Source organism: Pelecanus crispus, chromosome 11, assembly GCF_030463565.1.
Source record: "Pelecanus crispus isolate bPelCri1 chromosome 11, bPelCri1.pri, whole genome shotgun sequence".
In the NCBI taxonomy this organism is placed as follows: domain Eukaryota; kingdom Metazoa; phylum Chordata; class Aves; order Pelecaniformes; family Pelecanidae; genus Pelecanus; species Pelecanus crispus.
Window position 1 is genome coordinate 1,948,211 of NC_134653.1, and position 27,088 is coordinate 1,975,298.

The 27,088-nt window shown below is 49.8% G+C and overlaps 1 protein-coding gene across 1 annotated transcript; it reads right to left on the bottom strand.

Moving 5' to 3' along the window:
• Positions 1-13,615: 13,615 nt before the first annotated feature.
• GFER (growth factor, augmenter of liver regeneration) lies at positions 13,616-15,436 on the bottom strand. The gene is made up of 3 exons (XM_075719199.1): positions 15,209-15,436; positions 14,641-14,852; positions 13,616-13,778 (listed from the first exon to the last, which is right to left on the bottom strand). The coding sequence occupies exons 1-3, from the start codon at positions 15,413-15,415 to the stop codon at positions 13,616-13,618; spliced, it is 582 nt and encodes a 193-aa protein (XP_075575314.1). The 5' UTR covers positions 15,416-15,436.
• Between the last annotated feature and the right edge of the window lie 11,652 nt (positions 15,437-27,088).

Below are 27,088 nucleotides of genomic sequence, written 5' to 3' on the forward strand. Positions count from 1 at the left end.
TCGTGGGCACCGTGCTGTGGTCGTGGGCACCACAGTATGGCCGTGGGCACCGTGCTGTGGTTGTGGGCACTGTGCTGCGGCTGTGGGCACCACAGTTTGGCCGGGGGCACCACAGTATGGCCGTGGGCACCGTGCTGTGGTCGTGGGCACCGTGCTGCGGCTGTGGGCACCACAGTATGGCCGTGGGCACCGTGCTGTGGACGGGGGCACCGTGCTGCGGCTGTGGGCACCACAGTTTGGCCGGGGGCACCACAGTATGGCCGTGGGCACCGTGCTGTGGTCGTGGGCACCGTGCTGCAGCTGTGGGCACCACAGTATGGCCGTGGGCACCACAGTATGGCCGTGGGCACCATGCTGCGGGCAGGGGCACCACAGTATGGCTGTGGGCACCGTGCTGTGGTCGTGGGCACTGTGCTGTGGACGGGGGCACCGTGCTGCAGCTGTGGGCACCACAGTATGGCCGAGGTCACCGTGCTGCGGCTGTGGGCACCGTGCTGCGGCTGTGGGCACCGTGCTGTGGACGGGGGCACCACAGTATGGCCGTGGGCACCGTGCTGTGGCTGTGGGCACCGTGCTGTGGCTGTGGGCACCGTGCTGTGGCCATGGGCACCACAGTATGGCTGTGGGCACCGTGCTGCGGCTGTGGGCACCGTGCTGCGGACGGGGGCACTGTGCTGCGGCTGTGGGTACCATGCTGCGGCCGTGGGTACCGTGCTGCGGCTGTGGGTACCATGCTGTGGCTGTGGGCACCCTAGTATGGCCATGGGCACCATGCTGCAGCCGTGGGCACCGTGCTGCAGCTGTGGGTACCATGCTGTGGCTGTGGGGACCATAGTATGGCCATGGGCACCATGCTGCAGCCGTGGGCACTGTGCTGCAGCTGTGGGTACCGTGCTGCGGCCACCGACAGCATAGTATGGCCATGGGCACTGTGCTACCATCATGGGCACTGTGCCGTGGCCGTGGGCACCACAGTACAGCCTTGGGCACCATAGTATGGCCGTGGGCACCGTGCTGCAGCCATGGGTGCCACTGTACGGTCATGGGGACTGTGCGATGGCCGTGGGCACCACAGTATGGGGGTGGGCACCGTGGACAGCCAGCATCACCACGCTGTGGCCGGGGACACCGTGCTACACCCAAGGAAGGTGTGCTACAGCTGGAGTCACAGTGCTGCAGCCACGGTCACTACACCATAGCCACAGTCACCGTGCAATGGCTGGGGACACCACGCTATGGCCAGGATGCCTTGCTACGGCCACGGTCACCATGCTGCTTCTGGGGATAGCGTGCTATGGCCAGGGGCAGGGTGCTGTTGCAAGGGTCACCGTGCTACGCCAGCATCACTGTGCAATGGCAAGGGGTACCTGTGCTATGGCCAGGGCAAGCCAAGCAGCTCTAAGTACCTGGGCTGTCGGCAGGAGGGAGATGCCATGGCCTGGAGCGCGGGGAGGTCACCATGCGGAGCAGGTCCTGCTCAGCCCACCTCTGCTGCAGACGCACACCTTGCTTCCCCTAAGATAAACGCGCTCTCTCAAGCATTGGAACAGGCTGCCCAGAGAGGTGGGGGAGTCTCCATCCCTGGAAGAGTTCAAAAAAACGGGCAGAGGTGGCACTTTGGGACATGGTTTAGTGGGCATGGGGGTGTTGGGTTGATGGTTGGACTGATGATCTTAGATGATCCTTTCCAATCTTAATGATTCCTAGTTTTACTTTCATTAAAAAGTAATCCAGCCAGCAAGCCAGGAAACATGAAGTGAATTATTACCCTCTCAGTAGTTGGTTTAGTGGTGGACTTGGTAGTGTTAGGTTAATGGTTGGGCTGGATGATCTTAAAGGTCTTTTCCAACCTCAACGATTCGATGATTCTCCACCCAGACCCAGTGGTGGCCGTGCCACTCGCTGGGACAGGCAGAGGTAAGAGCAGAAAGGGCTGCTGTCACCTCTTCTCGCTCTCTACAACTACCTGCAAGGAGGTTGTAGTGAGGTGGGGGTTGGGCTCTTCTCCCATGTAGTTAGCGATAGGACGAGAGGAAATGGGCTCAAGCTGCGCCAGGGGAGGTTTAGATTGGATATTAGGAAAAATTTCTTCACGGAAAGGGTGGTCAAGCATTGGAACAGGCTGCCCAGAGAGGTGGGGGAGTCCCCATCCCTGGAAGTGTTCAAAAAACGGGCAGAGGTGGCACTTGGGGACATGGTTTAGTCTGGTCTACCCTTGATTGGCTTAGAGTGGACTTGGTAGTGTAGGTTAATGGTTGGGCTGGATGGTCTTAAAGGTCTTTCCCAACCTAAACGATTCTAGGATTCTACTCCATGATTCTGGGGAGCGAGAGCCCGCGGCAGGCAGCACAGCCCCAATGCAGGCAGGACTTTCTGCCCGACGGCAGAGCAAGCTCCTCCGCCGGCCGCTGGCTCGGGGCCTTTGGCTGAGGGCAGCCCACCGGCGCGGCAGAGGGAAAGGTTTGGCGGCTGCTTCGCGGCAAGGCGCGTCGTTACGTGCCTGTTAGCTGGTGCGAGAAAAGGGAAGTGAAGGCTGATGGGGCTGAAGCTCTCGCTTCCCTTGTGTGAGAAAGGAAGCACCCAGAGCTGCCGTGGGATGGGAGAGGCCATGCCCCGTCCCCGCTCCCTCCCCAGGGACAGCAGGAAGGAGGAAAAAGAGAGGAACCTTACAGAGGGAAACCCTCAATTACTGCAAAGGGAGTTCCCCCCCACGGCTCCAGGACCTGAGTTAGTTTTCATAGCACCGTGATGATGATCCCGGTTCCATAGATACCGATGCCATGACAACTCTGACATCATCTCTGCTTTGGACGGGAACTGCAGGGAAAGTCGCAGGGAGGAGTACGCATGCACTGCGGGCACGGAGCAAGGCTCCGGTTGGGGCTGGGGGGCTCCTCGTGGCTCCACCACCAGCTCTCCTCCCGACCTGCCGTCCCTACGGCTCCCATTCCCCGAGCAGGGACCGGTGCCACTGCCGCGGGATCACGCGGGGCATGCGTGTGGCAGGCGTGTTAAGCCCCTTACGTGCAAAGCGCTGTAACAAAGCAAAGGATTCCCAGGTGCTGGGCCCCGTCTCCGTCTCACTTTGGCCTTTTCCAGCTCTGTTGGTCGGTTCTTTCTGGCAGGTGGAATCGGGATTTAACTGTTAAAGCTCACGATGATGCCACTCAGTTTTTCTCAATTACAGGTGAGTCATCATCTCTCCAGATCTATTTCTGACTCTCAGCAGGAAAAGCAGAATTCAGCCTTTCGTTCCTCAGTGTCGCCAGTAGAAATTACATTTTACTATGCAAAAAAGAAACGGCTACGAAGAGAATGCCAGGTCGGTCCCTCCTGCTTTCTTCTGGCAGGACGTCTCATGGGGCTGGCCGAGGGATTGCACCCCAGCGTCAAGAGCATCAGCAGCTGAATTGCAGATTTACGAACAAAGACCATATTTACTTGAAGGCGTTAGCATAGGTGAGATTTTTCAAACAGCTTCAGCAATTTAGAAGCAGCTGTTCCAGCGTCCTCCAAAACCATTTTCATGCTTTGAGAAGAAACCATCCCGTATCCACCAGCCCAGGGTTCGGTACGACGGCAAGCGCAGCCCCGCTCCCCGAGGAGGCTCCCGTGTCTGGGTTGGGCTCAGCACGCCCCGCACCTCGCCCCGCGAGCGGGTGTCCCGCACAGGCGTTGCCACGCCGTGCATCCCAGGGGGGTCTGGGCAACGCGAGCAGCTCGTGCATGTAAAAGGCTGCGGCCAGACCCTCAGAAAACCGACGGCGTTAAGCAAGCTGCGCGGTAGGGCGTGCAGGAGGGCAGCGTGCTCCCGGGGTACCACCCGGGGAATCGGCTAGACCTCTGGGGTCTGCGCTTGGTTTTCTGGTGACATTGGAAAAGACGCTTCAATCCTCCCAAGCCTCTGCTCCCCCTTTCTAAAACACTTTGCCCAGCTCATCTGTCCCGACTGGGACAGGCATATTTCAGCCAATGCAAAGCACAAGGGACCAAGATACTGCCCGAATCTTTCAGATGCTACCATAGAACAAATCACAACCATTTCCAGACAGATACACGGTTTATACACTTCAGGGCATGACCGTGACGCATCAAGCAAGATCCCCACAGAAATCCCTTCTTCTGAACTTATCCTCTTTCTCCGAGGCTCGTATCTCCAGCTTCTGCTGTGCGCAGCACATTTATACAATAATTTTTCACGTCAAGTTGTGCTAGCTTTTGTCCCCTGCCACAGCGCAGATAAAGCACAGCATCTATCTCTAGCCTACATGCAAACTGCTATTTGTTTCACTTCCTATTGCTGCAAATAAGCTAACATACACAGAGCCAGCCAATAACGGGGAAGGATATTGCATCTTGGAATGTTTTCCCCATCAAATGGGGGAAAAGGACAGCGTTTGGAAATGGCACTTTCCAGAGCATTTGTTCGGGTTTAACAAGTTCTGCCTGCATTTGCCATCCCCCCTGGATTTCAGTGGCAGGGAGCAAACAGAGTGGCACGCAGACAAGTGCCTGAGATCTGTCCGTGTTTTGATTTTACGTGAGTTTAATTAAGGGTAGTGGGAAACATTGGTTCGCCTCGTGCTTCTTGTAGTCACCTTGACTTCTTAATCCTTGTCTCCGACACAAAAAAGCAATCTGTTTTTTACCCAGGGGTAAGTAAGCGGACGTGACAACCTTGAGGAGACAGGATGTGGGGCTTTGTCCTCCTTCAAAGCTTGAGCCAGCCCTATCCGCTCCACTAAGGGCTGACTTCAACCAGCTCTACAGAGCTAAGAGTGGCCGTGCTTTTCAAGGGCGTATGGCTGGACATAACCCATTTATGAAAGCTTACCGAGTTACCTGCTGTCAGCCGAACAACTGTAAGCCATGCTAGCATCGCTCTGTGAAGCGGAAGGTATTTGCCAAAAATTCCGAGCAGATGGCTGAGGCTAACTCACCCTGCTTCACAGTCCCGGCACTGCGATCGCTGGGATCAGGACCTGGCCCGTAGGAAGCCCAGTAAAGAACAAGATGAGTTCATGTGATTTCTTTAGCAGGACCCACCATATTTTCTCTGTGGCAGAGGGTAGCAACAGGATGCTCCTGATACGGCAGGCAGAACAATCAGCCGCACTTTCTACTTAACTTCTCTAAAATAAAACAGTGATGTGAAACTGCCCTGCTCTCAAAACAGCCTTGACAATGTATTTATGGTGAAGCTGCTTCGGCCGAGTGATTCAAATAAGCAGAACGCTGGCTCTCCGCAGCGCGGGGCCCGAGGGAGGCAGCCAGGCTCTGGCCACGGTTCACAGCTCGCCGATGTCGGCAGCTCCGCGAGGTCGGACGCCGTCCTTTGCCGGGGCGTGAGTGGTAGGACGGCTTGCCCTTCACGTTCCCCGGGCAGCACCCTTGAAGCAGTACTTTGATGTATGCTCATTTACTTGCTACTCTGAAACGCTTTGCTTGACGGTCATTAGAGTTTGGCTAATGTTGCTTTCAGCCATTAGTCTCTAGAAAAACGAGAGGGTTGATGGAAATATTTGAGAGGTGCTTAGAAATTCATAGTGCCCAGCAACAGAGAGAATGGACTTCCTGATCAGCAATACCTTAGCATGCCATCGCTAGAAAGCTACTTAATGCCTTCCACCCTAAGAGATCCAAAAATATCTGGAAGATCATTTATTAGCTGGTTGCTCCCCAGCTTCTGAAATGCGGCCATTTCTCGGGTGGGATTCAGCAGTTACCGTGCAAGTATAAAGACAAGATGAGCACGCTATAAAAGGGCAGAAAACTGTACTAACTGAAATCGCCAGGGGAAGATATGGATAACAAAATTCAATTAATTGAGATAGCATTTGTTTTGAACAGAGGAGTTACTATCTCAGTACTTGCATAAAAACCGAACTGAGCAAAAACCCCAAAGGGTTTCAAAATGCTTTCCAGCTGTGCAGTTGCAGGCTTGACGTCTCATCTAGTAAACTTTGCTGCTTGTCAAAATATTTCATAGCACGAAAAGTCCGGGGTTTTTGGCAAACCAGTAATCTAATCCGATTCAGTCACTGGGCTGAACTCTGCTACATGAAGGTGCACAACACCTTGGGAGGAGCCGAACGGAAGGGAAATGAGATCCCGAGCTGTTTTCCAAACCGACCTCCTTAGGACCACGACAGCAAGTCACATCATGTAGGGCCCGACCAACAAGTTGACTTCGGCGCTTGCCATCTGCTACCTGCTCGGCGTTGCGGTACGGTGTGGTGCTGTGAGCAGAGCTGACAGCTACAAGGACACGGGGCAGCCTCCGAGCAGCTCGAGCCATGCTCCGACATGCGTAGCTGCTACAACTCGCTCAAGCTACATCAAGCTTTGCTGCCAAAGGAGCTCTCCCAGCTCAGTCCTTTTATTGTTATCATTTCTGCTCGTGTTACACAAGAACGCAAGTTCTGGGGGGGGAAGAAGGGCCACAATGTTTGCATAATGAATGTGGTATTTGTAGTGATATACTGAAAAATAAGAAACACTTCGATTCTTAACTGAACATAACAAATACCAAACAGGTCCTCTGCTTCAAAAGAAAAATGTAACCTGACGTAAAGGGGATTTGTGGGATGGATTGAGATGAGTGATTTTATTGTGGTGAACAATCTCGGGCCCAGGACTATGCAGTACAAGCACATTAAAATAGCCTCTCTGAAAGAGATCGTCATCTAAATAGGAAATACAAGCAAAGCCCGGTGAAACCACTGTTTTTATTCCCGTTTTGTGGAAGTGAGGCTGCAAAAGATGAAGCGACTTACCTGGGGTCTAGCAAGAAGCTTACGACTAAGAACTGAATCTTGATCTCTTGAGTCTCTAGCCATATAGGCCTTGTCTTACGTGTTTTGCATCTCTCTTACCCCATCTAAGAAGCACGACATGAGGTGCAGTCCCAGAACCCACTTTTTCACACTGCTGGTAGCTCGGGCCAGATGTCACGGATGGAAGAAGCAGGGGAAGCCCAGCTTTGCTTGACCATACTCGGCATTTGAAAGTCCCCATCCAGTACTGGGACTTGAGTTTAGACCTAAAGCTTGGTGTTGTGGGAAAAATGGAAGCTTTGAGGGACTGCATGAAATAGCTGCCTGGTGTTTACTGCGGGAAAGGCGTTCATTTAACTCAGCTGTTTTCTCTCTCTCACAGATATACTAATTCAAAACAAGGCTCCCATGAAACTCTGTGGGATTTCTTCTACCTCTTTCCCATGCAGAAAGGCTGGGTTGCATCCCTGTATCTCAAAAGGAGCAGCTTTGCTGAAGGCATGACTGTCTTCTGATCTTCTTTCCAAATCCTCTTTTTCCTCCATAAAGCATCCAGAGCAGATGACACCCATGCCAAGTAAGTTTGATCCCTTCTCTGACTACAAACGAGGCGGGTTTCGTGACTGCTGTGTACCATTGCCCTTACCTACGTCTGCTCCGTGCACGAGCCCACACGTGTCTGCACATCCACGGAAGAGCTCGCGTGTGGCACAGCTGAGTTGTGCCGGCACGGCGCAGCTCACATTTCGGCAAGGCGCACATCTGGCTCCCATCTGCTGTTGGCTCAGGTCACAGGAGGAACAAAGCAAGCCATGGGATCTAACCCAAACCGCCCCTGCCACCAAGAGGACCCCTGAAGGCTGGCCACAGCTGAAGTCACTTTCCTACGAGCAAGCAACGCCCTGTCTTTACACACACAGTGCTCTGTGTAAGAAAGTGAGTGTTACCAAATTACCAGATAAAATTTATTCACCCTTTCCAATCTGTGAACGGCCTAATAAAAAAAGCCAGAACTTCTCCATCTATGACCAGCTATGGGATGAAGATCAGGTAGGAAACGTGCTGGAAATAGCATCCAGACGGTGTTTTATTATACTTCCAAGTGCAGATTTTAGCTACAGGTGGAGAAATAACACATCCCTCATGGAGGTAATTATACAAAAGGTGTTGCACACTAGTTTGAAAAGCAACTCAAGTCACCAAAATCCCCTCCCAAAACCATAGGAAAAGGACTAGCATGAGGTAAAACACTCGATATCCAGAGCAGCCTGCTATTCCAGAGAATGAGACAGGCAAGTCAACGAAATACATGCTTTGTTGCCCTCTACTGTTTGCTTGGTTAAGATGCAAAGGAAATTTTCCCCCCAGTTTCACCCCTGCGAAGCCCATTGCAGTAACAGGCAACAGAAGCCAAGCAGCATGACGGCATGTGACATACGGGAGGGAAAACCTGGCACCAGGAAGAGCCTTCAAGATTAGGAGTGCTCGGAAGGAAAACCAACAGCCTGCACTAGCACGACGCAAGGAAGCACGGGACACCTTTCCGCAGGAAGCAACGCAGCGAGGTCACGGGCAGCGGGGGCAGAACTCGGCAGGCCTGGGTGCCAGGACCACCGTCTAAGGGCTCAACCGTGCCAGATGCTGCGAGCCCAAACCAAAGGAGGTTGTAGTGAGGTGGGTGTTGGTCTCTTCTCCCAAATAGCAATAGGACAAGAGGAAATGGCCTCAAGCTGCACCAGGGGAGGTTTAGGTTGGATATTAGGAAAAATTTCTTCACGGAAAGGGTAGTCAAGCATTGGAACAGGCTGCCCAGAGAGGTGGTGGAGTCACCATCCCTGGACGGGTTCAAAAAATGGGCAGAGGTGGCACTTGGGGACATGGTTTAGTCTAGTCTACCCTTAATTGGTTTAGTGTGGGCTTGGTAGTGTAGGTTAATGGTTGGACTGGATGATCTTAAAGGGCTTTCCCAACCTAAACGATTCTATGATTCTATGAAATGCCAGCCTAACTTTCCGGGCTGTATTAGTCACCCTTCACTAGCCCAGTATGCGCAGACAGGATTGTCACATGCCAAGGGGAACTGAACAGTTTCAAAGCTTGGCAAATGCTAGTGCTGCTTGTTAGACTTTACTTCCAGAAACATTAAGAATAATTACAAACATGAACTGACAGCAATAACAGATATCCCAGCATCAGTGCAGATAAGGACGCTGAGACCCATTTATCCTTAGTTGGTAGGAACCAACCTTTGTTCCGAAGTTTTGCGAGTTGTGGCGAGTTTTCCGATGTGCAGTAGATGCATGCTGCACGCCAGCTACCACCACCTCTCAGCTCCCTCAACTGTGAATTAATTGTGCGTCGGTGCAGACACACCTGAACGGGCTGTGTCAGCCAGCTCAGAAGCATCGTATGTTGTTCGTGTACACTTCCCCGCGGGACTTGCCAATGCAGCTCAGTGCTCCAGGTGACCACGCTGAGCCCCGTCCCCTCAGACAGTCCTCTACATTCTAACTGCCCATTTGCCTACATGCTATTAGCTGTGGTTTTGCTTTACTTGCTTTATTGTATTTCCTATTAGCCTACAAAAATCAAGTGCTGACTTCACACCACCTTGCTGGCAGTTTCTACTGAAGTGTTTATTCCTGACTACACAAAATACTGAACAGCTCCTCTCCATCGTTCAGACAAAAAACCTGAACAGCCACTCCAGGAATTGGGGGGTGGGGGAATCAATGCTGATAGGAAGGGGTGAAAAAATGAAAAACACCAAAGCAAACTCTAAACCCTATCTTCTCCAAGCCTGTAAAACTCCAACAGGAAGAAATATCACACACTGCCTGTAACAGGCTGGAGCAAAAGACACATGCAAACAAAGCCACTCTTGGGAATCTCACTGTAAACAGGAGAATCCATACACCCAACACACTGCAAAGGAACAGCTAATCCCTGGAAAAATGTTAAAGGCATAGTGGTGCTTCCACCAACATCTACGCTTGTTACTTGCTTAAGCAAGTCTGCCTCCCATTCATGAAGCAGACAATTCCCTCGTGACTCCCTGCTCTTTGCTTTCTGGGGAAAAAAAAAGAAGAAAAAAAAAATTACAGCTGTGAATGCAAACCGGTCCATGAAAACAGTAAGTCCTTTGTGAAGCTGAAAGGTTAGCCAGGAGCCTCTTACACAGGAGCAAATCTTGAGGAAGGTCCCACAAGCTCCTTAGGCAGCACCTGACTGTGCTTTGTCTTGCAAGGGCTCCTCGTATCGATCAGAAGCAGCTTCCCCTTTCTGGTAAATGCGATGGGATGTGCATGGTTGTGCAGTGAATACGCAGTTAACAAACATTGCCCTTCAGTAGGTAACACCCTCCTCTGCCATCCTGCTCAGATTCAGCAACGTTGGAGCTCCTCCCAACTGTAACGCTACCCTTAATGCTGTCAGACACATATACGAGAAAACCACTGGAACCCCATAAAAAAATCCCACTGGTCCCCACATAAAGCCAAACTCTGATCTGATGGGCAAGGCCCTGCTGTACAAAATCACTGCGATTCTGTAGCTTCTTGGCCCACAGAGAATTGTGTCAATTCAGCAGCACAACAGGGTTGCAGCCCCACCTTGTCTGATCAACACACAGAGAGAATCACGTAACCTCAGCTGAGCAATCAAGCTCAGATGGCAATACACTGGCATGCAGAAGGTTAGACACACCGCCACAACATGACGCCTTTTCCTAAGGTCTCATGCAGTAGGGAAGCCAGGAATGAACTCAGTTGCTTTATTATTTTCACATCAACAGGAAATATAATGTGAATATAGATATTTTTAAAATTAGATTTAATTAAGTGCATTTAGAGAGGAATTCACAATTTTCTGTACACAAATACAAGTCTCTTCAACAGAAATTCCTTACATAAGATTAAAACTCAAGATGTGGTACAAACGAGCAGCAAAAAAAATCCCCCCCTCCCCGCACAGTCAAGTCCACAGAGATGATGATATGCCTGAGAAACATCTAAGTCAAAGCTCTTCTGCAAAGCCATACACATGACAGAACAGAGTGCAAGCATGTATTTTACCAAATGGTGACTTAGCAAAGTTACAAACTGCCCTAATAACATCCTAGCAGCCGCAACTGGCGGCCTCATTATTAGGAAGCATTCGCTAAAGACGCTGGCTTCAGCTTTAAGGCTCTTTCCCTACCCCTGCACCGCTGCCGGGACAGCAGAACAGTCCATGCTGGCAGAAGGGGCCATTGCTTCTGCACACCACTACCACCTCCTTGAACAACACAAGGTGACAAAAAAATGCGTTGCCGCAGCTGCTCCCCTTGATTTTGAGCGGGATACACGTTTATTTTCCTCTCCACGCTCTTACAATGTGGACAGATGCTGCAGGATGACGGAAGGTTGCCCGCACCTTCCGATCACCAACCGCTTGCCAGCGCAAGACAGCGGCAGTCCTAGGACTCAGCTGCAGAGATCAAGGGCGCTTGCATAAGCAAGTGCAACTCACCCACCCGGCCCATTTTCAGTATTAAGATGAAAAAGGCCGAGACAGGTGTTTACCAACCTGCTCATTTACGCTGAAGCAAAGAAATCTCATCATCTGCTCCATGGGCGATGAAATTGTCACTGAGAATAGTCGAGGGCAGATTGGAAAGGAAGAACAGTAAATTCCTCCTTTAGTACAACCAAGTCTGGAAGAAAGCGCCTGTCCACAGCCCCAGCTGCTAAAACTGTCCTGACAGAACTGGGAAATTTAGGCCATGCCTGACAAAAGGGAGGGGGGCTGCAGCCTTTTTCTTGGTCCTCTCCCCACTAGCGGATACCAATGTGCTTTGTTTGGGGGACTGAGCTTAATTCTAAAAAGACAAAAACCAAGGGCTAGAATTTATTTGTTCTAAGAACCTCAACATGCTACTAGGCAAATTTTCTGAGTACTTTTAATAACCCGAACGATACCTTCAAGTCATAAGTCAGATTGCATACTTCATAAAATATCTTATAATCACTTTCATTAGGTTTGTGGTTAGAAACGTTATCACATAGAAGACATCAAGAATAACCAGTCCATAAAATTTGTCTCATATTGTTTTAACAGGTCCAACTTGAAAGAAATTGAATATACCATAAAACACTAAAATTCATTTCCAAAGTTCTTACTGCTTTTCTGAACACTAAAGAGCCCCGTGCACACAGGTTTGAAGATCAAAGTTCTTAGATATGAGCTGTCATCACTGTAATACTATTATAAAAGTACCATTAGTATTTCCCTGTGACACTCTTATCAGCAAGAGTAAATTTACAAGTGTACTGTAGTGCATGAAATAAGGAAGCTCACTAAAACGCACAAGAAAACCTCAGCAGGAAGTACAGAAGGAAAAAGCCTACTATTGTCATGGCTTGTGCAAACTCCTGCAAACTTTTCAGAGCCAGAAATGCAATAAGGGGATGATATCACTATCTATTTTAAGAACTTGAAATTATTTTGACTTTTTTTTTTTTTTTGGTAAGCTGTCTCTTTTTATAGAGACACATGTGTTTATATGCACTGTGGTGTAAATCATTTATGCTGTTATTTCACTTGAATGTGAAATTCACATTTACGTATCAATACACTGATGCAGTATAGCTGACCTAGGAAAAACACACATAGCATGGATCCTGACCAGTTTCTACAGAGGGAATCTACCCTAGGGACTCCTTTGAGTCCCCTGTGCAATAAATACTATGGAAAGCTGACATCACAGTCTTAAGCAGGACTCAAATACTGCAGGGGGCTTTGTTCTAGAGAGATTTTTAGCTAGGGCATAATACCAGAATATCAACCAGGTCAGCAAGTACTAATCAAGAATTTCAAAGCACAAGTGACATCTCAGAAATACTGTATGCTAAACAAAGCTGGATATGCTTCATTACAGCTATCAGTCTTGAGCTATTTTCACGACTGACAAAAGTTCACAGCAGAGATGAAGAGGTTATCTGCTTTAAGAATAAGTAGTTCAGTAGAACTCATCATCATACCGCTTCGGGATCCAAAGAAAATTAGCAATCAATTTAAGACGTTTGAATTTCACCCAGCTGAAACTTCATTCCATTCATCAGATGAGGGTTTTTTTGGTCCTGCTTTAGTTTCCCTTTCTACAACGTCCTCTTACATGATAAGTTGAAATACAAAAATAAAATGAGAAATCTGGACTCCGTGATTTCAGTATTTAAATTAAATGTACCTGCCTTCAGGCCTTTTATCAAAGGAACTGGATCCAAGTTTAACAAAAAGCATTGGAGATCTTGGAAAGAGAGATCCAGGGGTACAGACTTGGCACAAAACACAGCATGAGTTTTCTCTATCAGAACAACAGTGTCCTGGTTTTGGCTGGGATAGGATTTTTCATTGAAAATTACAATTAATCAGAGGCATTTTCTAAAACATCAGGATAGCGCCTGCAGATAAACATAAAATGCCACAGGGCAGCCTTCACAACTGTGTTCAGGGAAAAGGAATTCTAGTCACAGAAATAAGCAAATGCCCCTAAAATAAGGAAACGTCATAATGAAAGTCTCCACGAGTTTGTCAGTGACTTAATTCCACAGGTTTCTCGCAATTCCTGTGTCAAATGTAAGGCCTCAGTCCCTCAGGTAATACATTTATGTAATCATTTATCAAAATACTATTAGGATAAGATTTTCAAACTTACTTCTAGGTTTACCTTTATTTCCACAAGCCATATCAATCACACACACAAGCACGCAAACACACCGTTATTGACGCACACATCTCCCTGTAGCAACTCGACACCAGACTGCATCGGTCTGTTAGATTTCCAAAGCAGTCTCGACTGATTAATCACAACTACCGTCTTTCCAACCATCTCGCCAGCGCTCATCCACACGAGAGCAGTCAAATTCAGATTTCCCCAGTTTCCTGTTCACTTCATTATGAAGAAGACATAACCACTGGGAGAAGTTATTTCTGTTGCTTGTATCAGGCTGATTTGTACGTAATCTGCAGAGAAGAGGAAACAAATGTTACTTCTTTACAGTCACCACCTTCAATACCCAAAGCAGGCACATAGCACGCAGCCAGCCAGAGTCGCCTTTCCTGCTATTGCAAGATGAGTCCCAAAAAGAGCCCAGACAAGAGCGCACAGACATCAGTAATTATCAGAGGCCAAACCTCCACTATAAAATACTGATGGCTGCAAGTGGCTTGGTTTCATTCAGTGCCTAGTCTTGTCAACTGGAAAAGACGCAGGAGTCAAACAGCTTATCTATGATAAAAAGCAGTAAGTACTTGAGTTCATCAAAACACCAATTAAAGAAAGAAAAAGTAGAATAATAAATGAAAAATACTGAGCAGTTGTTCTGCCACGTGATGCCTGCTAAGTCAAGAATTAGGTTTCATCATCCAGAAAAGAGGAGTTGAAACTTTGAAGAAACAAGTTGACAGTAACAGGAACAGAAAACTTTATCAAACATCACAACCCATTTTGGTCTTTGCCTCCACTGCTGAGGTTGCCAATAAAGGGGATTTTCTGGAGAAGAACACCACTTGCCTCCTGAAAGCCAAATTATTTCAAGTCCTAGTCTAATTCCACAACAGAACGCAAGTCCAGTTTGAACCAGAAAAATCCCGAAATCGCCTCAGGGAGGGCTTGGAGGCAACACACAACCTAACAGCAAGAGAAAAGGTATTTGTTTTCTGAGTAAGTGTATCTCTGATTGATGCAATAATGGAAGAAACCAGTTCAGGTAGCTACGAACCCCAAGTGCGAGAAGAGCTGCCGATATGCAAATAGCTGCTGCAGCCCAGCATTTCAGGCTAGCCCCTTCAGCACCAAAAAAACCCAAAGGATGAAGCAACTCACCTTTCCCTCAGATCCTCAGCACAGTGCTCGCAGGGGTAAAACTTGGAGAAGAGGTTGATGAAGTCCCTCATCTCCTTCTGCTGGGTGCTGGTGGGGCGGTCCGGGTAGTACGCTGCCATGGTGTGCAGGAACGCCCAGGTGTTGCGGCCCAGCTGCTCGCTGTCCAGGGGACAGTCCGGCGGCGGTTCTTTCTCCTCCACAACCACCGGGTCCTGGAGTGGGAGAGAGGGTTGTGAGGGGACGATGGTGCTTGGCAGGGAAACAGCCCCTTTGCTCTCAGGTGGGAGGAGATGGCGGGGTCAGGCCCTTCGCACCCTCAGCGGGGGACGACGGCCGAGCCCCGCTTCACACCGGCTGGGGAGAAGATGGAGGCCCCATCCACACCCCCACAGAGGGGGAAACCCTGCCCCTGGCCCCTTCACACCCCGAGGAGGGGACACACAGCCCCACCGCGCTTGGGGGGGCAGGACAGAGGCCCACTTCACAGCTCTGCGGGGGCTGGAGGTTCGACAGCCCCCCGGGGGTGCCGGGGGAGGCTCCCGCCGCCACGGGAAAGCCGCCGCCTCACCCCGCCGCCCGGGGCCGCCCGCTTCCTCTGCTCCCGGAGCCAGCTCTTGAAATCCGTGCAGGCTCGGCACGGCTTCCTGGACGGCTCCTCCGCCCCGGAGCCCGCGGCGCCGTGCGGGACGGCGAAGGGGAAGGCGAAGGGGCCGCTCTCGGTGCCCGGGAACGGCGATGCGCCGCGTCCCGGCCGGCCCTCGCTGGGCGCCGCCATCTTGGCGCCGCGGTGCACCACGGGCCGGCGCGGCCGCCGCGGGAGGCCGCCATTTGAATCGTCCCCGCTCTCCCTCAGGCGGGAGCGGGGGCCGGGGCCTCGGGGGGACCTCGCTGTATCCCCGGCCGGGCGCTGGCCCGAGGGACGGGGCTTTTCCCGGGCCTGGGTGAGGAGGCTCGGCCCGGGCATTTGCCGCTAAACGCCACACAGAGAAGTGCACGTTTCTGTTGGTTTTTGCCAACACAGCAGCAGGCTCTGGGCTTGAATCTTGGGTTTGAAGAGAACACGGAGGGTTTTCCTTCACACAGTACAGTGACATGAGCCTCCCGCCAGTCCTTGTCCACCTCGCATCTGTATATATATACATATATATCTATATAATCATAGAATCATTTAGGTTGGAAAAGCCCTTTAAGATCATCCAGTCCAACCATTAACCTAACACTACCAAGTCCACCACTAAACTAACTATGGGTAGAGTAATAAGTTCATGTTTCCTGGCTTGCTGGCTGGATTATTTTTTAATGAAAGTAAAACTGGGAATCGCTAAAGTTGGAAAGGATCTCTAAGATCATCAGTCCAACCATCAAGCCAACCCCACCATGCCCACTAAACCATGTCCCCAAGTGCCACCTCTGCCCGTTTTTTGAACCCCTCCAGGGGTGGGGACTCCCCCACCTCTCTGGGCAGCCTGTTCCAATGCTTGACCGCTCTTTCTTAGGAAGAAATTCTTCCTAATATCCAATCTAAACCTCCCTGACACAACCTGAGGCCATTTCCTCTTGTCCTATTGCTTGTTCCTTGGGAGAAGAGACCAACACCCACCTCACTACAACCTCATATATATATATATATATATACACACACACACACACACACACTGTGTGTGGCAGAGGTCATGGCACGGAGCCACTCTCCTACGTGCCGGCGGTGGTGAAGGCCACCTCAGCGTTATCTCCAGCACAGGGATAGAGTCAGCAGTGTGATTTAAAGAAGAAACAAATGGGTAACTCATTTCCAACTCATGCACCTGTAGCAGAACACGCCCGTATCAAATTTTACATGCTTCAACACCTATCACATGCTTGTAAAACTATATTGAGGAAGGATTTACTTACCTCTTTCTGCGAGCGTTTCCACGTCTTACTCAAGGGCAGGTATGTTGAAGAAGCGAGCCCTTGCCTGTGGCGGGGAGCGGCGGGGCTGCTCGGGGGCGAAGGAGAGCTCAAGACTTGCCCCAGCTCTTCGGTCTCGAGTGGACATTCAGCAGCTTTCCTTCTACTCCTGTTGAGCCACAGGCTTGCGAGCACATGAGGAGGACAGTGACCCAGCTCCTGGGCGATGGTCCAGCACGGCATCGGCTTCAGAGCTGGGTCTCTCACCCCTTGGAAAGGTCAATTGGCACTGGGCTAAAAGTACAGATAAAGCTTTTGGCCAATTCATCCCGTAGTCTGGCAGGTGTGACCACCTGAAGTGCACCCCGCAGCCCGGCTCCGAGACACAGCGGCCTTGGGAAGTTCTTGACGGGGCTTCAGAGGACGAAAAGTCAGAGGGCGGCGCAGCCTTGCTCTTCTCCTTCTTTTTTGGCTTGACGCTAGAGGTTTTGAGGCCACAGGATAAGTCTCCCACTGCGGACAATGCACTCTAGAACGTGAATTTTGTATCCACTTCCACTTGTCACCTTTTCATGTCCTGCAGGTCAAGTGAAAAATATGGTTGTTTTGTTTAATGCAAATAAATGTATGGCCGGGATGCAGGTGGACCAAAATACCATCTTCAGAAATCTTGTATTGGCTGGCTGGGCCAGGTTTTTGCCTCCCCTCCCTCCTTCTCTTCCCCTCCAGGCAGCACCAGCCCTTTTCTTGCCCCTTCAGGCAGTCGTGGCCTGGGAGCCTTCTCCTTAGCAGCTCCTGCCCCTACAAACAGCTGTACTTCTCCACCTCCTATTCCTTCCAGGCTGTTTTTAGCCTACTTGAAATGCACCTTGAGTCTTTTGCCTGATGTTAAGTGCTGTTGTGCCACCACTTCTGCAAAGATGCAATTTGTGTGGAAGTTGCTGGAAAACTACCGCTCATTTTCGGCTGTTACCCTCTCATATGTTTAACACAGCATGGTGTAAAACGTTTAGTAGGTAATGCATCATTTTAGAGAAATGTTTCAAAGACTTGCCTTCAAAAAGATTTCAAAACTTGGTGTGCTTTACATGAAAATGGCTGATCTGTTTCCTGGTCTGCGTGGCACCGAGTTGGTGATCTGGATCTCCATCTTTGGGCCTCCTATTTACCAGCGCTCAATTTTTTTTTTTTTTTTTAAATTTGCAATTTTGTGAGAACACTTATTTGCTGATATTTGTGAGGGAGGAAGAAGAGACATGAGTAACTGATAGGAACTACTGAAATGGCTTTGTCTAAAGTTATAGACAACTATATATCTAAATTTCACACGCAAAGGAAAGATCAACTAGAGGAAAAGACATTCTTTATGTTTGTTTTCCTTATCCACCAATAAATATTTAAATTATGTTGATGACCTCATTCTTTTTCTTTAATTCAGGAAAAAAGGTATGCTGGTATCTGGAAGAGAGATGCGGGGAATTTCCTACAGCGCTTTATTGCTCAGCCTCCAAGCAATTAAATAGTTGCAGAGATGTTTCTATGTCAAAACAATCTCCTTGTTTGGCAGTTAACAGTCTGTTTGCTTCCTCGTTAGTGATTTCATCTATTCAGTTAGTTAAAATATAAGCATTTTATTTTTATTTAAAAGGATTTAATAAATTTAATATTTTATTTTATTTTTTATTTAAACCTGGAAAGAAGCTGTTGCTTAGAGAGGGATTTGTGCTCACCGTTGCTCCCCCTGCCCCTTTTCTGGTGGGCTTTAAGAGCGGAGCTGGCTCTTTAGGAAAAGGTGCTCCCAATTTTCTCTATTTGCCCTCACAGCCCGCATCATCTTGTTTCAACGCAGGCGAGGAAAAAAATGGAGAGATGCTCAGATTCAAATCAGAGCAAGGCAATCCACTTTACTGTCTCTAAAGGAATAATGGATTTAAACTACAGAAGAATAGATTTAGACTGGATATAAGGAGAAATTTTTTACAATGAGGGTGGTGAAGCACTGGCACAGGTTGCCCAGAGAGGCGGTGGAGGCCCCATCCCTGGAAACATCCCGGGCCAGGCTGGACGGGGCTCTGAGCACCCTGCTCTGGTTAAAGCTGTCCCTGGCACTGCAGGGGCTGGGCTGGGTGGGCTCTAAAAGTCCCTTCCCACCCAAAGCATTCCATGATTCTATGAATCCAAGCACAGAGCCTAATTAATTCCGTCCGAAGGAAGGAGCGTGGCGCAGAGCAGAGGAAGGATGCGGCAGCCCTCCTTCCAGCTCTCCCTTGGACAACCCTTCTGTTACCCATCCTCCCAGCAGGAGCCTGGGGATGCCCCGTGGAGGGTCCCGATGGGTGCCAGCACTCAGCCGCCTGTCCCTCGCCGGGACTGCGTGACACCGGAGCATCCCTGCGCATCCCTGCGCCACCACTGCCCCGTCTGCTCCAAGCCTGCCTGAGGGTGCTCAGACCGGGCAGAGAGAAGCTGCAGAGCAGTCGGGCGACGTGCGAGCTTGGTGGGGACAGAGCTCTGGGGCCGAAGGAACCGGCGGTGAGCCCCGGCAGCCCGGCGTGGTGCATGCTCCCACCTAGCCCTCTGGTTCCAGCACTGTGATTTAGGAGCCAGCGGCGTGGTAGAGCGCGTTACCAAACGAGCTCCTAACAAAGACCCCTCTTACGAGCGGCTGCTTTCTCGGGGCAGGGAGCAAAGCTCCATCCCGCGCTGCCCGGCCCGGGCTTCCTTGGTGCATGGTCCAGGCACCCGCTGACAGTGGCACCTTGCAGTGCTCCCGGGCATGGGCGCTGCCAACAAAGCACCTATTTTTCAAATATTTATGTCTGCGAGAGAGGGCTCATTGAAATCTATTGAATAGGTGCCTCTTCCTCACAGCCGCTTAATCTGTGACTGGAATAGGGTAGTGTGCAGGATGGCAATGACGGTAATTACCAGGAAGCATTAGCAAAACCTGTGCTTGAGAAAATGAAAAGGGTGTGTTTGCCTTTCTCAAAGGAAGACTGCTGTTTAATGTTCTGCTCTTATCTTTGGCACTTGCTAAACAAGAGCTTGGGAACTGGCAGGTGCCAGTGTGTGCACGGGGAAGGAAGACGAAACAGATTGGCAGCGGGAGATGACCTGTATTTGAGGCCAGATACGCATCCCTCCACTCGCTCTCTGGCATGAGGGCGGCAACTGGGGCCGGACACCCCCCTGGCCCTCTGAGTCCCGCTGCACCGCGGCCAGAAAGTCAAGTCAGGATGGGCAAAAGGCATGGCACGGGCATGCCACGGTGGGCTTTGGGCGAGGATGAAGGCCTGAGCTTAAATCCAGCTCCTCAGAAAAGGAGGGGACACCCCAAGGAGGGGTGTCCCCAAGGAGAGGTGACCCCAAGGAGAGATGACCTCAAGGAGAGGTGACCCCAAGGAGGGGTGACCCCAAGGAGAGGTGACCCCAAGGAAAGATGACTCCAAGGAAGGGTGACCCCAAGGAAGCGTGACCCCAAGGAGAGGTGACCCCAAAGAGAGGTGACCCCAAGGAGAGGTGACCCCAAAGAGGGGTGACCCCAAGGAGAGATGACACCAAGGAACGGTGACCCCAAGGAGAGGTGACCCCAAGGAAAGATGACTCCAAGGAAGGGTGACCCCAAGGAAGCATGACCCCAAGGAGAGGTGACCCCAAAGAGAGGTGACCCCAAGGAGAGGTGACCCCAAGGAAAGATGACTCCAAGGAAGGGTGACCCCAAGGAAGCATGACCCCAAGGAGAGGTGACCCCAAAGAGAGGTGACCCCAAGGAGAGGTGACCCCAAGGAAAGATGACTCCAAGGAAGGGTGACCCCAAGGATGGGTGACCCCAAGGAGAGATGACCCCAAAGAGAGGTGACCCCAAGGAGAGATGACCCCAAAGAGAGGTGACCCCAAGGAAGGGTAACCCCAAGGCGGGGTGACCCCAAGGAGGCTTCACGCTGCTCTCTTCCCAGCAGTGTGGCCCCAGGTTCCAGCAGGATGCTCATTTGGGTATGGGTATGATTGTACCTGCAGAAAGGCTGCTAATTTTCAAAGATAACTGGCTTAATTAATGCAGAGAGGACAGAACTCTGGCTGCTATCCTTACAGCCCACTTTCTGGCATGCAACAGGATTGTATGGAAATGTAACAGCCCGCAGAGCCAGGGAGCCCGGACTGCCTGCTGGCGTCTGTTTTCCTCCATTACTGCAATAAAAAGTTAGATTTTGACCAGAGAACAAGGAATAATTTTCTCAGAGCCTTCTGCTTCATTTGGGAACCTAAACACCACTGACTCTTCAATAATTTATTTAAAGTTCTTTGGAAAAAATTTACCCTGTACGTCTCAGGATTCTTACCATGTTTTTTTGTGATGGTTTGGTAGATAGTCCCAGCCGAATATAACTGTTGCCCTCTCCAGGGGAATACACCAGCAGGAAGCTGACTTGTATTTACATGTAAGGATGTGAGCCTAAGGTCCAACCAGTTACAAAGCCAGCATCAGGAATTAGTCATGCAATTGTTTATGTAATTACTGTCAACTAGGAAACAGCAGCAGAAAAAAAATAATGTATATTTCCAGGTAGAGCGAATCACATTGAACAGTTCTGTTTGTATACAAGAAACGCATCACCTGCAAAATTTCCCAAGGCCTGAATTTATCTCCCCATTGTCAGGACGGAGCCTGCTGCCACGCTGACACACTTCACTGCCAGCAAATGGGTTCTCAGCTCAGATCCTCCCAGAATTATTAAAACCTCTTCAAAAGTCTGAGGCGTGAGACTTTGCACAGAGTGTACCAAGACTCTGCCTTGCTCCCATCTGGGGGTGCATGCCCAGAGACTGCAGGACGTTATTTTAAAGTTTGTGCCGCTTTTACATGTGGAACTTCTTGCTGATTAAAATGGGAATTCAGGAGCGGTGTATATATTTGCAGCGGCAGGGATAGGGAGAAAAACAATTTTCTGCAAGTTGGTACAGCCAGTCCTCTGATGCTTGTGTCTTGCTCCAGTCTGTCTCCTACATCCCAGGCTCTCTCCGAGCATCCGTGGAATCACTTAATGCGTTCTGAGCACAAACACAGCAAAATTGGGCTTTTCCTTTTGAGCTCTTGAGAAATAAAGCACAAAATCTTCAGCAAGCAGCTCCTGTTCCTCTTGGCTTTGCGAAAGGAGACCGGCCCGGCGGCCCTCTGGGAACGCCAGCAGAGTTCAGGGTGGGCTCCAGCGTGGACAGGGGCTGCTGCGGCAGAACCAACGGCACGATAGGAGCACCCTTTGTTTTCGTAAGAAGATGCTATTTGAAGTTTATTAAAAAAAGTTCATAAAAAGTTCATTAAAAAACGTTGTAGCATGCTGTTTCCCATGCGGATTTTGAGGGTCCTTCCTTATCAGACACTCCCATTTTTGTCTCCTAAAAATGAATGACCCTGCTGTTATGAGAGCTGTGCTCTTAAAATCACTTGGCCCGTGCAGGACAGGTACACCTCGTGGCTTCTATCTTCTTCCTCATCCCTAAGCAGCTCTCCCCAATTTTGGCGTGATTCCTTTTTCTAGAACTAGGTCAAAGGATGCGGACAATAGTAAGTCTCAATCAGTGGTGGAGGAGGAGATTTTTCTCAGATAACAATTGCTGTGAGAATGTGTTGGATCGTTAAGAATTAAACATTAATGAAACAACGGTTCTCCTTCCACATTACTCTTCTTCCTACCAGGCTTTTGCGTGAAGATTAAATATTGTTTTCCCTGTTTTCTGAAGGGGGCAAGGAACACAAAGAACTTGTCTTCGCTCTGAAAAAAGGTGAACTTTTAACGTAAGCTACCAGCGCGGGTCAAAAGCCCGGGAGAGATAAGGCGCTTTGCATATCGATGGCAGTGGGGAATGAGGAAAGGGTGAGAATAGGATGAGCATTTCTCTGACTAATCTGGGAGGAATACAACAGTCTTGTCTCTGATCAGACAGTACTATATTTAGCATGGAGTATGAATAGATTTTGCTCAAGTGAAAACAGTATTTCTACACGTTCACTGGTGCTTCCTTTGCTTGCCGTCGGCCGTACAGGTTGCGTTGCTGGGATTTTCCCCCGAGGGATTTCGGAGCGTGTGGCTCCTCCTCGAGGCTTGAAACCCCTTGGAAACTCAACCCCTTGGAAACTCAACCCTGCCTTCCATCTGCCTTCACATCCCATAGCCAGGTCCCAGCATGTACACACGCTGCGTCGGCCTTGTGACACACAATGCGCTCATCAAACACCTTTTTTTTTTTTTTTTCTTTTCTCTAGGAAATGATGCAGGAAAGTTTCTCTTGCAGCAGCTTAAGTTACATTCTCATCCTTCCTGGAAGTTTTCTTCTTGAATCACGCTTTTGTCCTTTGCACAGCCTTAGAAAAGCATGCCACTTTTACAAAGGAGCTATGAAATTGTTGCAACAAGTGCTTGGTAAACTGGGGCCTGTCTGTCGTGCCCCAGGCGGTAAGCAAACCTCCTGCGAAAGGCTGCTTTCTCCCTGGGCTGGGCGGCTGGATCCCAAGGGCATTTCAAGGAAAATTTGCTCTGTTGCCTTCACCCCTCTCAGCTGGCTGGTGTGAGGTTTGAGGGAGTTTGATGTGATGCTGTGGTTTTTATACCGTCTGTCTGTCTGTGGCCACGCTGTCAGTGACCAGGGGGCACGGGACCACCGTGTCCTGAGCCCCGGTCTCCTGCACGGGAGCAATAACCAGGATGCCCCGGGCACGAGTCCATCGCAGGAGATTGCAGATTAAAGGGAGTGGGACTCACGCTGAGCTGGGAGGGTGGCAGAGGAAAGCAGAAACAGGCACGGAGCAGAGAGGAGAACGAAAGTGCCCGAGGAAGCCAGCCCCTGATGTGCCTCTCCACGTGCTGGCTCACGAAGCCACGGCGATCGCGTGCAGTTTCCTTGCGGAAAACGCAGATCAAGGGCTTGTAGAAAATGAGAGCTGTCTTTTCCCAGCACCGCCGTAGGAGGCCTGGCTGGCTGGGACTTTCTAAGACAGCTCAGGTAGCAGCACTGCAAAATTACTTTTTCTTCCTTCCAGCAAATGCTGCCTTACCAGCCGGAGCTGGTGAAGGACAGAGAAACGCACTCAGCCTTAATGGATCTTTGGTCTCAGTAGCAGGAGGAAACTGTTATAAGCTGCAGCAATTCACTGTGATCCGAATGAAAACGCTGCTTGCAGTTATTGCAAAATCCATTCTTGGTGCTGTGCAGCTACTGCAAGTTCATCACCTGGAAAGGCAGGTCCTGCACACAGCCCCGGTGCAGATACCTGCTGTCCAGCTCCCATTATTGTGCATACAGTGCCGGGTACCACGGCTCTTCGTGCTCGAGCCCTGTTTCTCATGAAGTAAATCTGCCCACGAGTAGTTAGTGAGCCCCTGCACTGAAGATGGACGTGCATCTTCTGAAGCTCCTGCAATGCAGCCGCTTCTGGGGGTGGAGGAGTGCTGCGCTGATGCGTGCGCTCAAAGTATTTCTGAATCGGATTCATCTGGCCACTGAAAAATGCTTTAGTGCCTGCAGCAGCTACTGAAATTAGGAGGAAATGAAATACCTTCTTCTGGATTAGGTATTGCAAAATCTCTCATCCCAGCCTGTGTGAAAATTCAACTGCTTCCTTTGTTTATGAGGTGAAGGATATTTTTGTCAACTCCAGCGTTTGATTTTTTTTTTTTCCAATTTTTAAATAAGGGTCTGTTTCTCTATTTAATGGAAGTCTAAAACCTCTTTGTACTCTTAAAAATCAGCTTTTAGCAGCTGGGCTTTTCATTAAAGGTGCTGATAGGTCATGTGTCATCGCAGGAGACCTTCAAGAACAGCAAAAGGCAGGTTTTGATCCTGAAGGTGACGGTGGGAAAAGATGAAGCTCTCCTACCGGCGTCGTTCCAGGCAAGGCCCCCCCGCGGCTCCTTTCCGTATCTCTTTCTTGCAGCCGTAGTATCTCAAGGGTGGTTTGAGGACTTTTTCTCTCTTTGCCTTTCTCTGGTCACTGAGTCTAACCAGCAGCAGTTCCTCCTGTGCTGGGCGTAGAAAGAGAAATGCAGGATATAGGGTCCCACACATCTGCAGCCATGAGATGTACAGGTCACTAACCAGCCCGGACCTGACTTCTGTACGTGGTAAAGGACGTTCCTAACATGGCTCCTTCTCTTTTTTGTGTGTGTGCATTTGTGATGAGGCCATGGCTTGCTAGACTTTGAAAATGGCTGTGGTGGAGCTGGTGAAGAGCTGGCTTTGCCTACCCCCAAGTGCTCAAACTCTACTTCTGGCTCTCATCGGACACAGGGAAGGATTGGTCCAGGCACTTGTCCCACCTAGGCTGCTCTACTCTGGTTAAACGCTCCGGATTAAGTTATTCCTGATCCATACTGAAATGAAAAGAAACCCAGATGCTCAGGGTTTATTTGCCATGGACATTTTACGCTCAGTAGAAGGGAGCTGGTCTTGTAATGGAAGTAACGGAGGAAACAGCCCAGGTGGCCAGGGGGACTCCCTGAAGCCACTGGATGATCTACCATGTCCTTCAGACCATGGGCTCTTTGGGGCAGGGACTCTTGTGTGACTCCCCGTGACTGCACCTTAGTCACTTTCTGTGACGCAAACAGCATTTCGTATACCCAGAGCCGCTGTTTTAGGGTGGTAGCGATGTTCCTCGAGTAGCAGGAGGCAGAGCTCAACCTTTGCGAGGCATGCGTCGCTTTCTTGAAGCACGCTGCAAAACGTCTGCAGTTATTATGGAGGAAAACTTGTGTTTCCTCAGTCTTGTCAAAGCTGGACAGTCCGCTCCTATATATTATTTGTTAATTTATGATCTCTTTTGTACCTTGTAAAACAACTAAAGAAAAAAGTAACTGCTGTCCTCAAAAACTATGTAAATAAATATTGATGATGAAATAGCAGCGCCCAGCACTACTTGCCGAGTTTTACTTCTTCCGGGCAGACCGCTCCTACCCTTCAGTTAATAATTACACATCAGGAGGTACCAACTTGTGGCAGGATAATATAGAAGTATTAGAAGACGCAAAGTAAACTTGACAATGTCAAGAAAATGGTGTTTTGTCTTGTTTTTTTATGTGTGCTCAAACATATCCAGTAAAGAAGTGGAATTAATGGCTTTTCTAATCAGTTATCCATCCTTCCCAACAGAAATGGCCCCAACCTGTCGGGGTTTTGCAAAGGAGGTGCAGCAACGCTGTTGAGGAGCGCTTGGGCTGATCCGGAGACAACCTGGCATGACCCTTACTTTGGTTTCGCAGAGAGTGTCACTTTAGACTGATATGATGTGACTCATTAGATCAATCTCTTGAGCAGAGTTTCTTGACATCAAACTTGACTACAAGAAGGCAACAGCGCTGCTATAACAACTGCAGAGCCTTGAACTGAGCTCTCTGGGATGACACCAGAAGTGTTATCTCCCAGTAGTGCTTGGCCATTCTCCCCCCCATACCTCTGTTCTGCATTGCAGTGACCTTTGCTTCTGCACTATGCTTTCTCAAGAACTAATTACCGAGTTTTGAGTAGTTTTGCTCATACTTTGCTTTATCTGAGTTCCCTGTCACCAGCCAATCTCTCCGGAAAACCAGCTTTCCAAACTGCATGGCTGGCTCTTCAGCCTCAGGTGACTTGCAAACCCCCATGTAGTTTCACCTTCCTGTTCTAACATTGCATTATATGTTTTCCAAGCCACCCTTCTACTTGAATTCCCCAGGAATGGCGAAATACGGCACTATGGAACTAGCAATTGCCAAAACCAAGGCCGTTTCTGACTTTTCTTGTTTTCACCAACACCCGCAGCACCTGCCGACATGGAGCGACGCACTCTCTGAACCTCCCCTGGCCATCTCCTGTGCATACAGATTGCAGCTCCTCTAAGATCTTAATTGTCTTTGCTTTTTCCCATTCAGGGTAAATATGTTTAAACCTTTATGCTCTTGTAAATACATTGTCTTTTGTGTTTGCTCCGAGTTGGGAAACCAATTAAACGTGCTTTGTTGAGAGTCTCGGTTCCAGCTTTTCCGAGAACCACGTAACAGAGCCATGTAAAGGTGAGCTTGACCCCAGCTTGGCCGCCAAGGAGAAGCCTGTGAGCGTGGGCATGATAACAGGGAGTCATGAGGGGTTTTGCCGCCTGGTAGCTTCTAGATAAGCATGATCGTAAAGAATAAACTCGCTGGATGAAGTGATTTCCTCTCTCTCCATACCTTACCTTTTGAGCCAGGTAGATTTAACAACAGGTGCTTTTGCTGGACCCTCTGTGAACAGAGGGATGGAGGGTCCGATTCCGGGGCCGTTGAGGGCAGCAACCTGCTTTGCATTGCCTTTCTGCAGGGCAGCTCCTCTCTGGCTCCATGAGCCAGGAAGTGCCCTGGAGATGCCATCGAAGGGGTTTTCCCACCAAACCTGCACACAGGACCAAAGTGCTCTCTGTACAACTTTGCCTTCCCAACGGAAGACAGATATCCAGGAGCAATAGGTCGAACTGCAATGAAAACACTTCCTTTTTTGCCAGAAACTGCCATCCTGCTGCACAGGAGCTGCCTCACGTGCTCATGAAACGCAA

Coding starts and splice junctions, on each gene's coding strand:
- GFER (XM_075719199.1), bottom strand. CDS start 15,415: ATGGCGGCGCCCAGCGAGGGCCGGCCGGGACGCGGCGCATCGCCGTTC. Junction 14,853..15,208: donor GGGCGGCCCCGGGCGGCGGG/GTGAGGCGGCGG, acceptor CTCCCACTCCAG/GACCCGGTGGTTGTGGAGGA. Junction 13,779..14,640: donor GCTGAGGATCTGAGGGAAAG/GTGAGTTGCTTC, acceptor TCTTCTCTGCAG/ATTACGTACAAATCAGCCTG.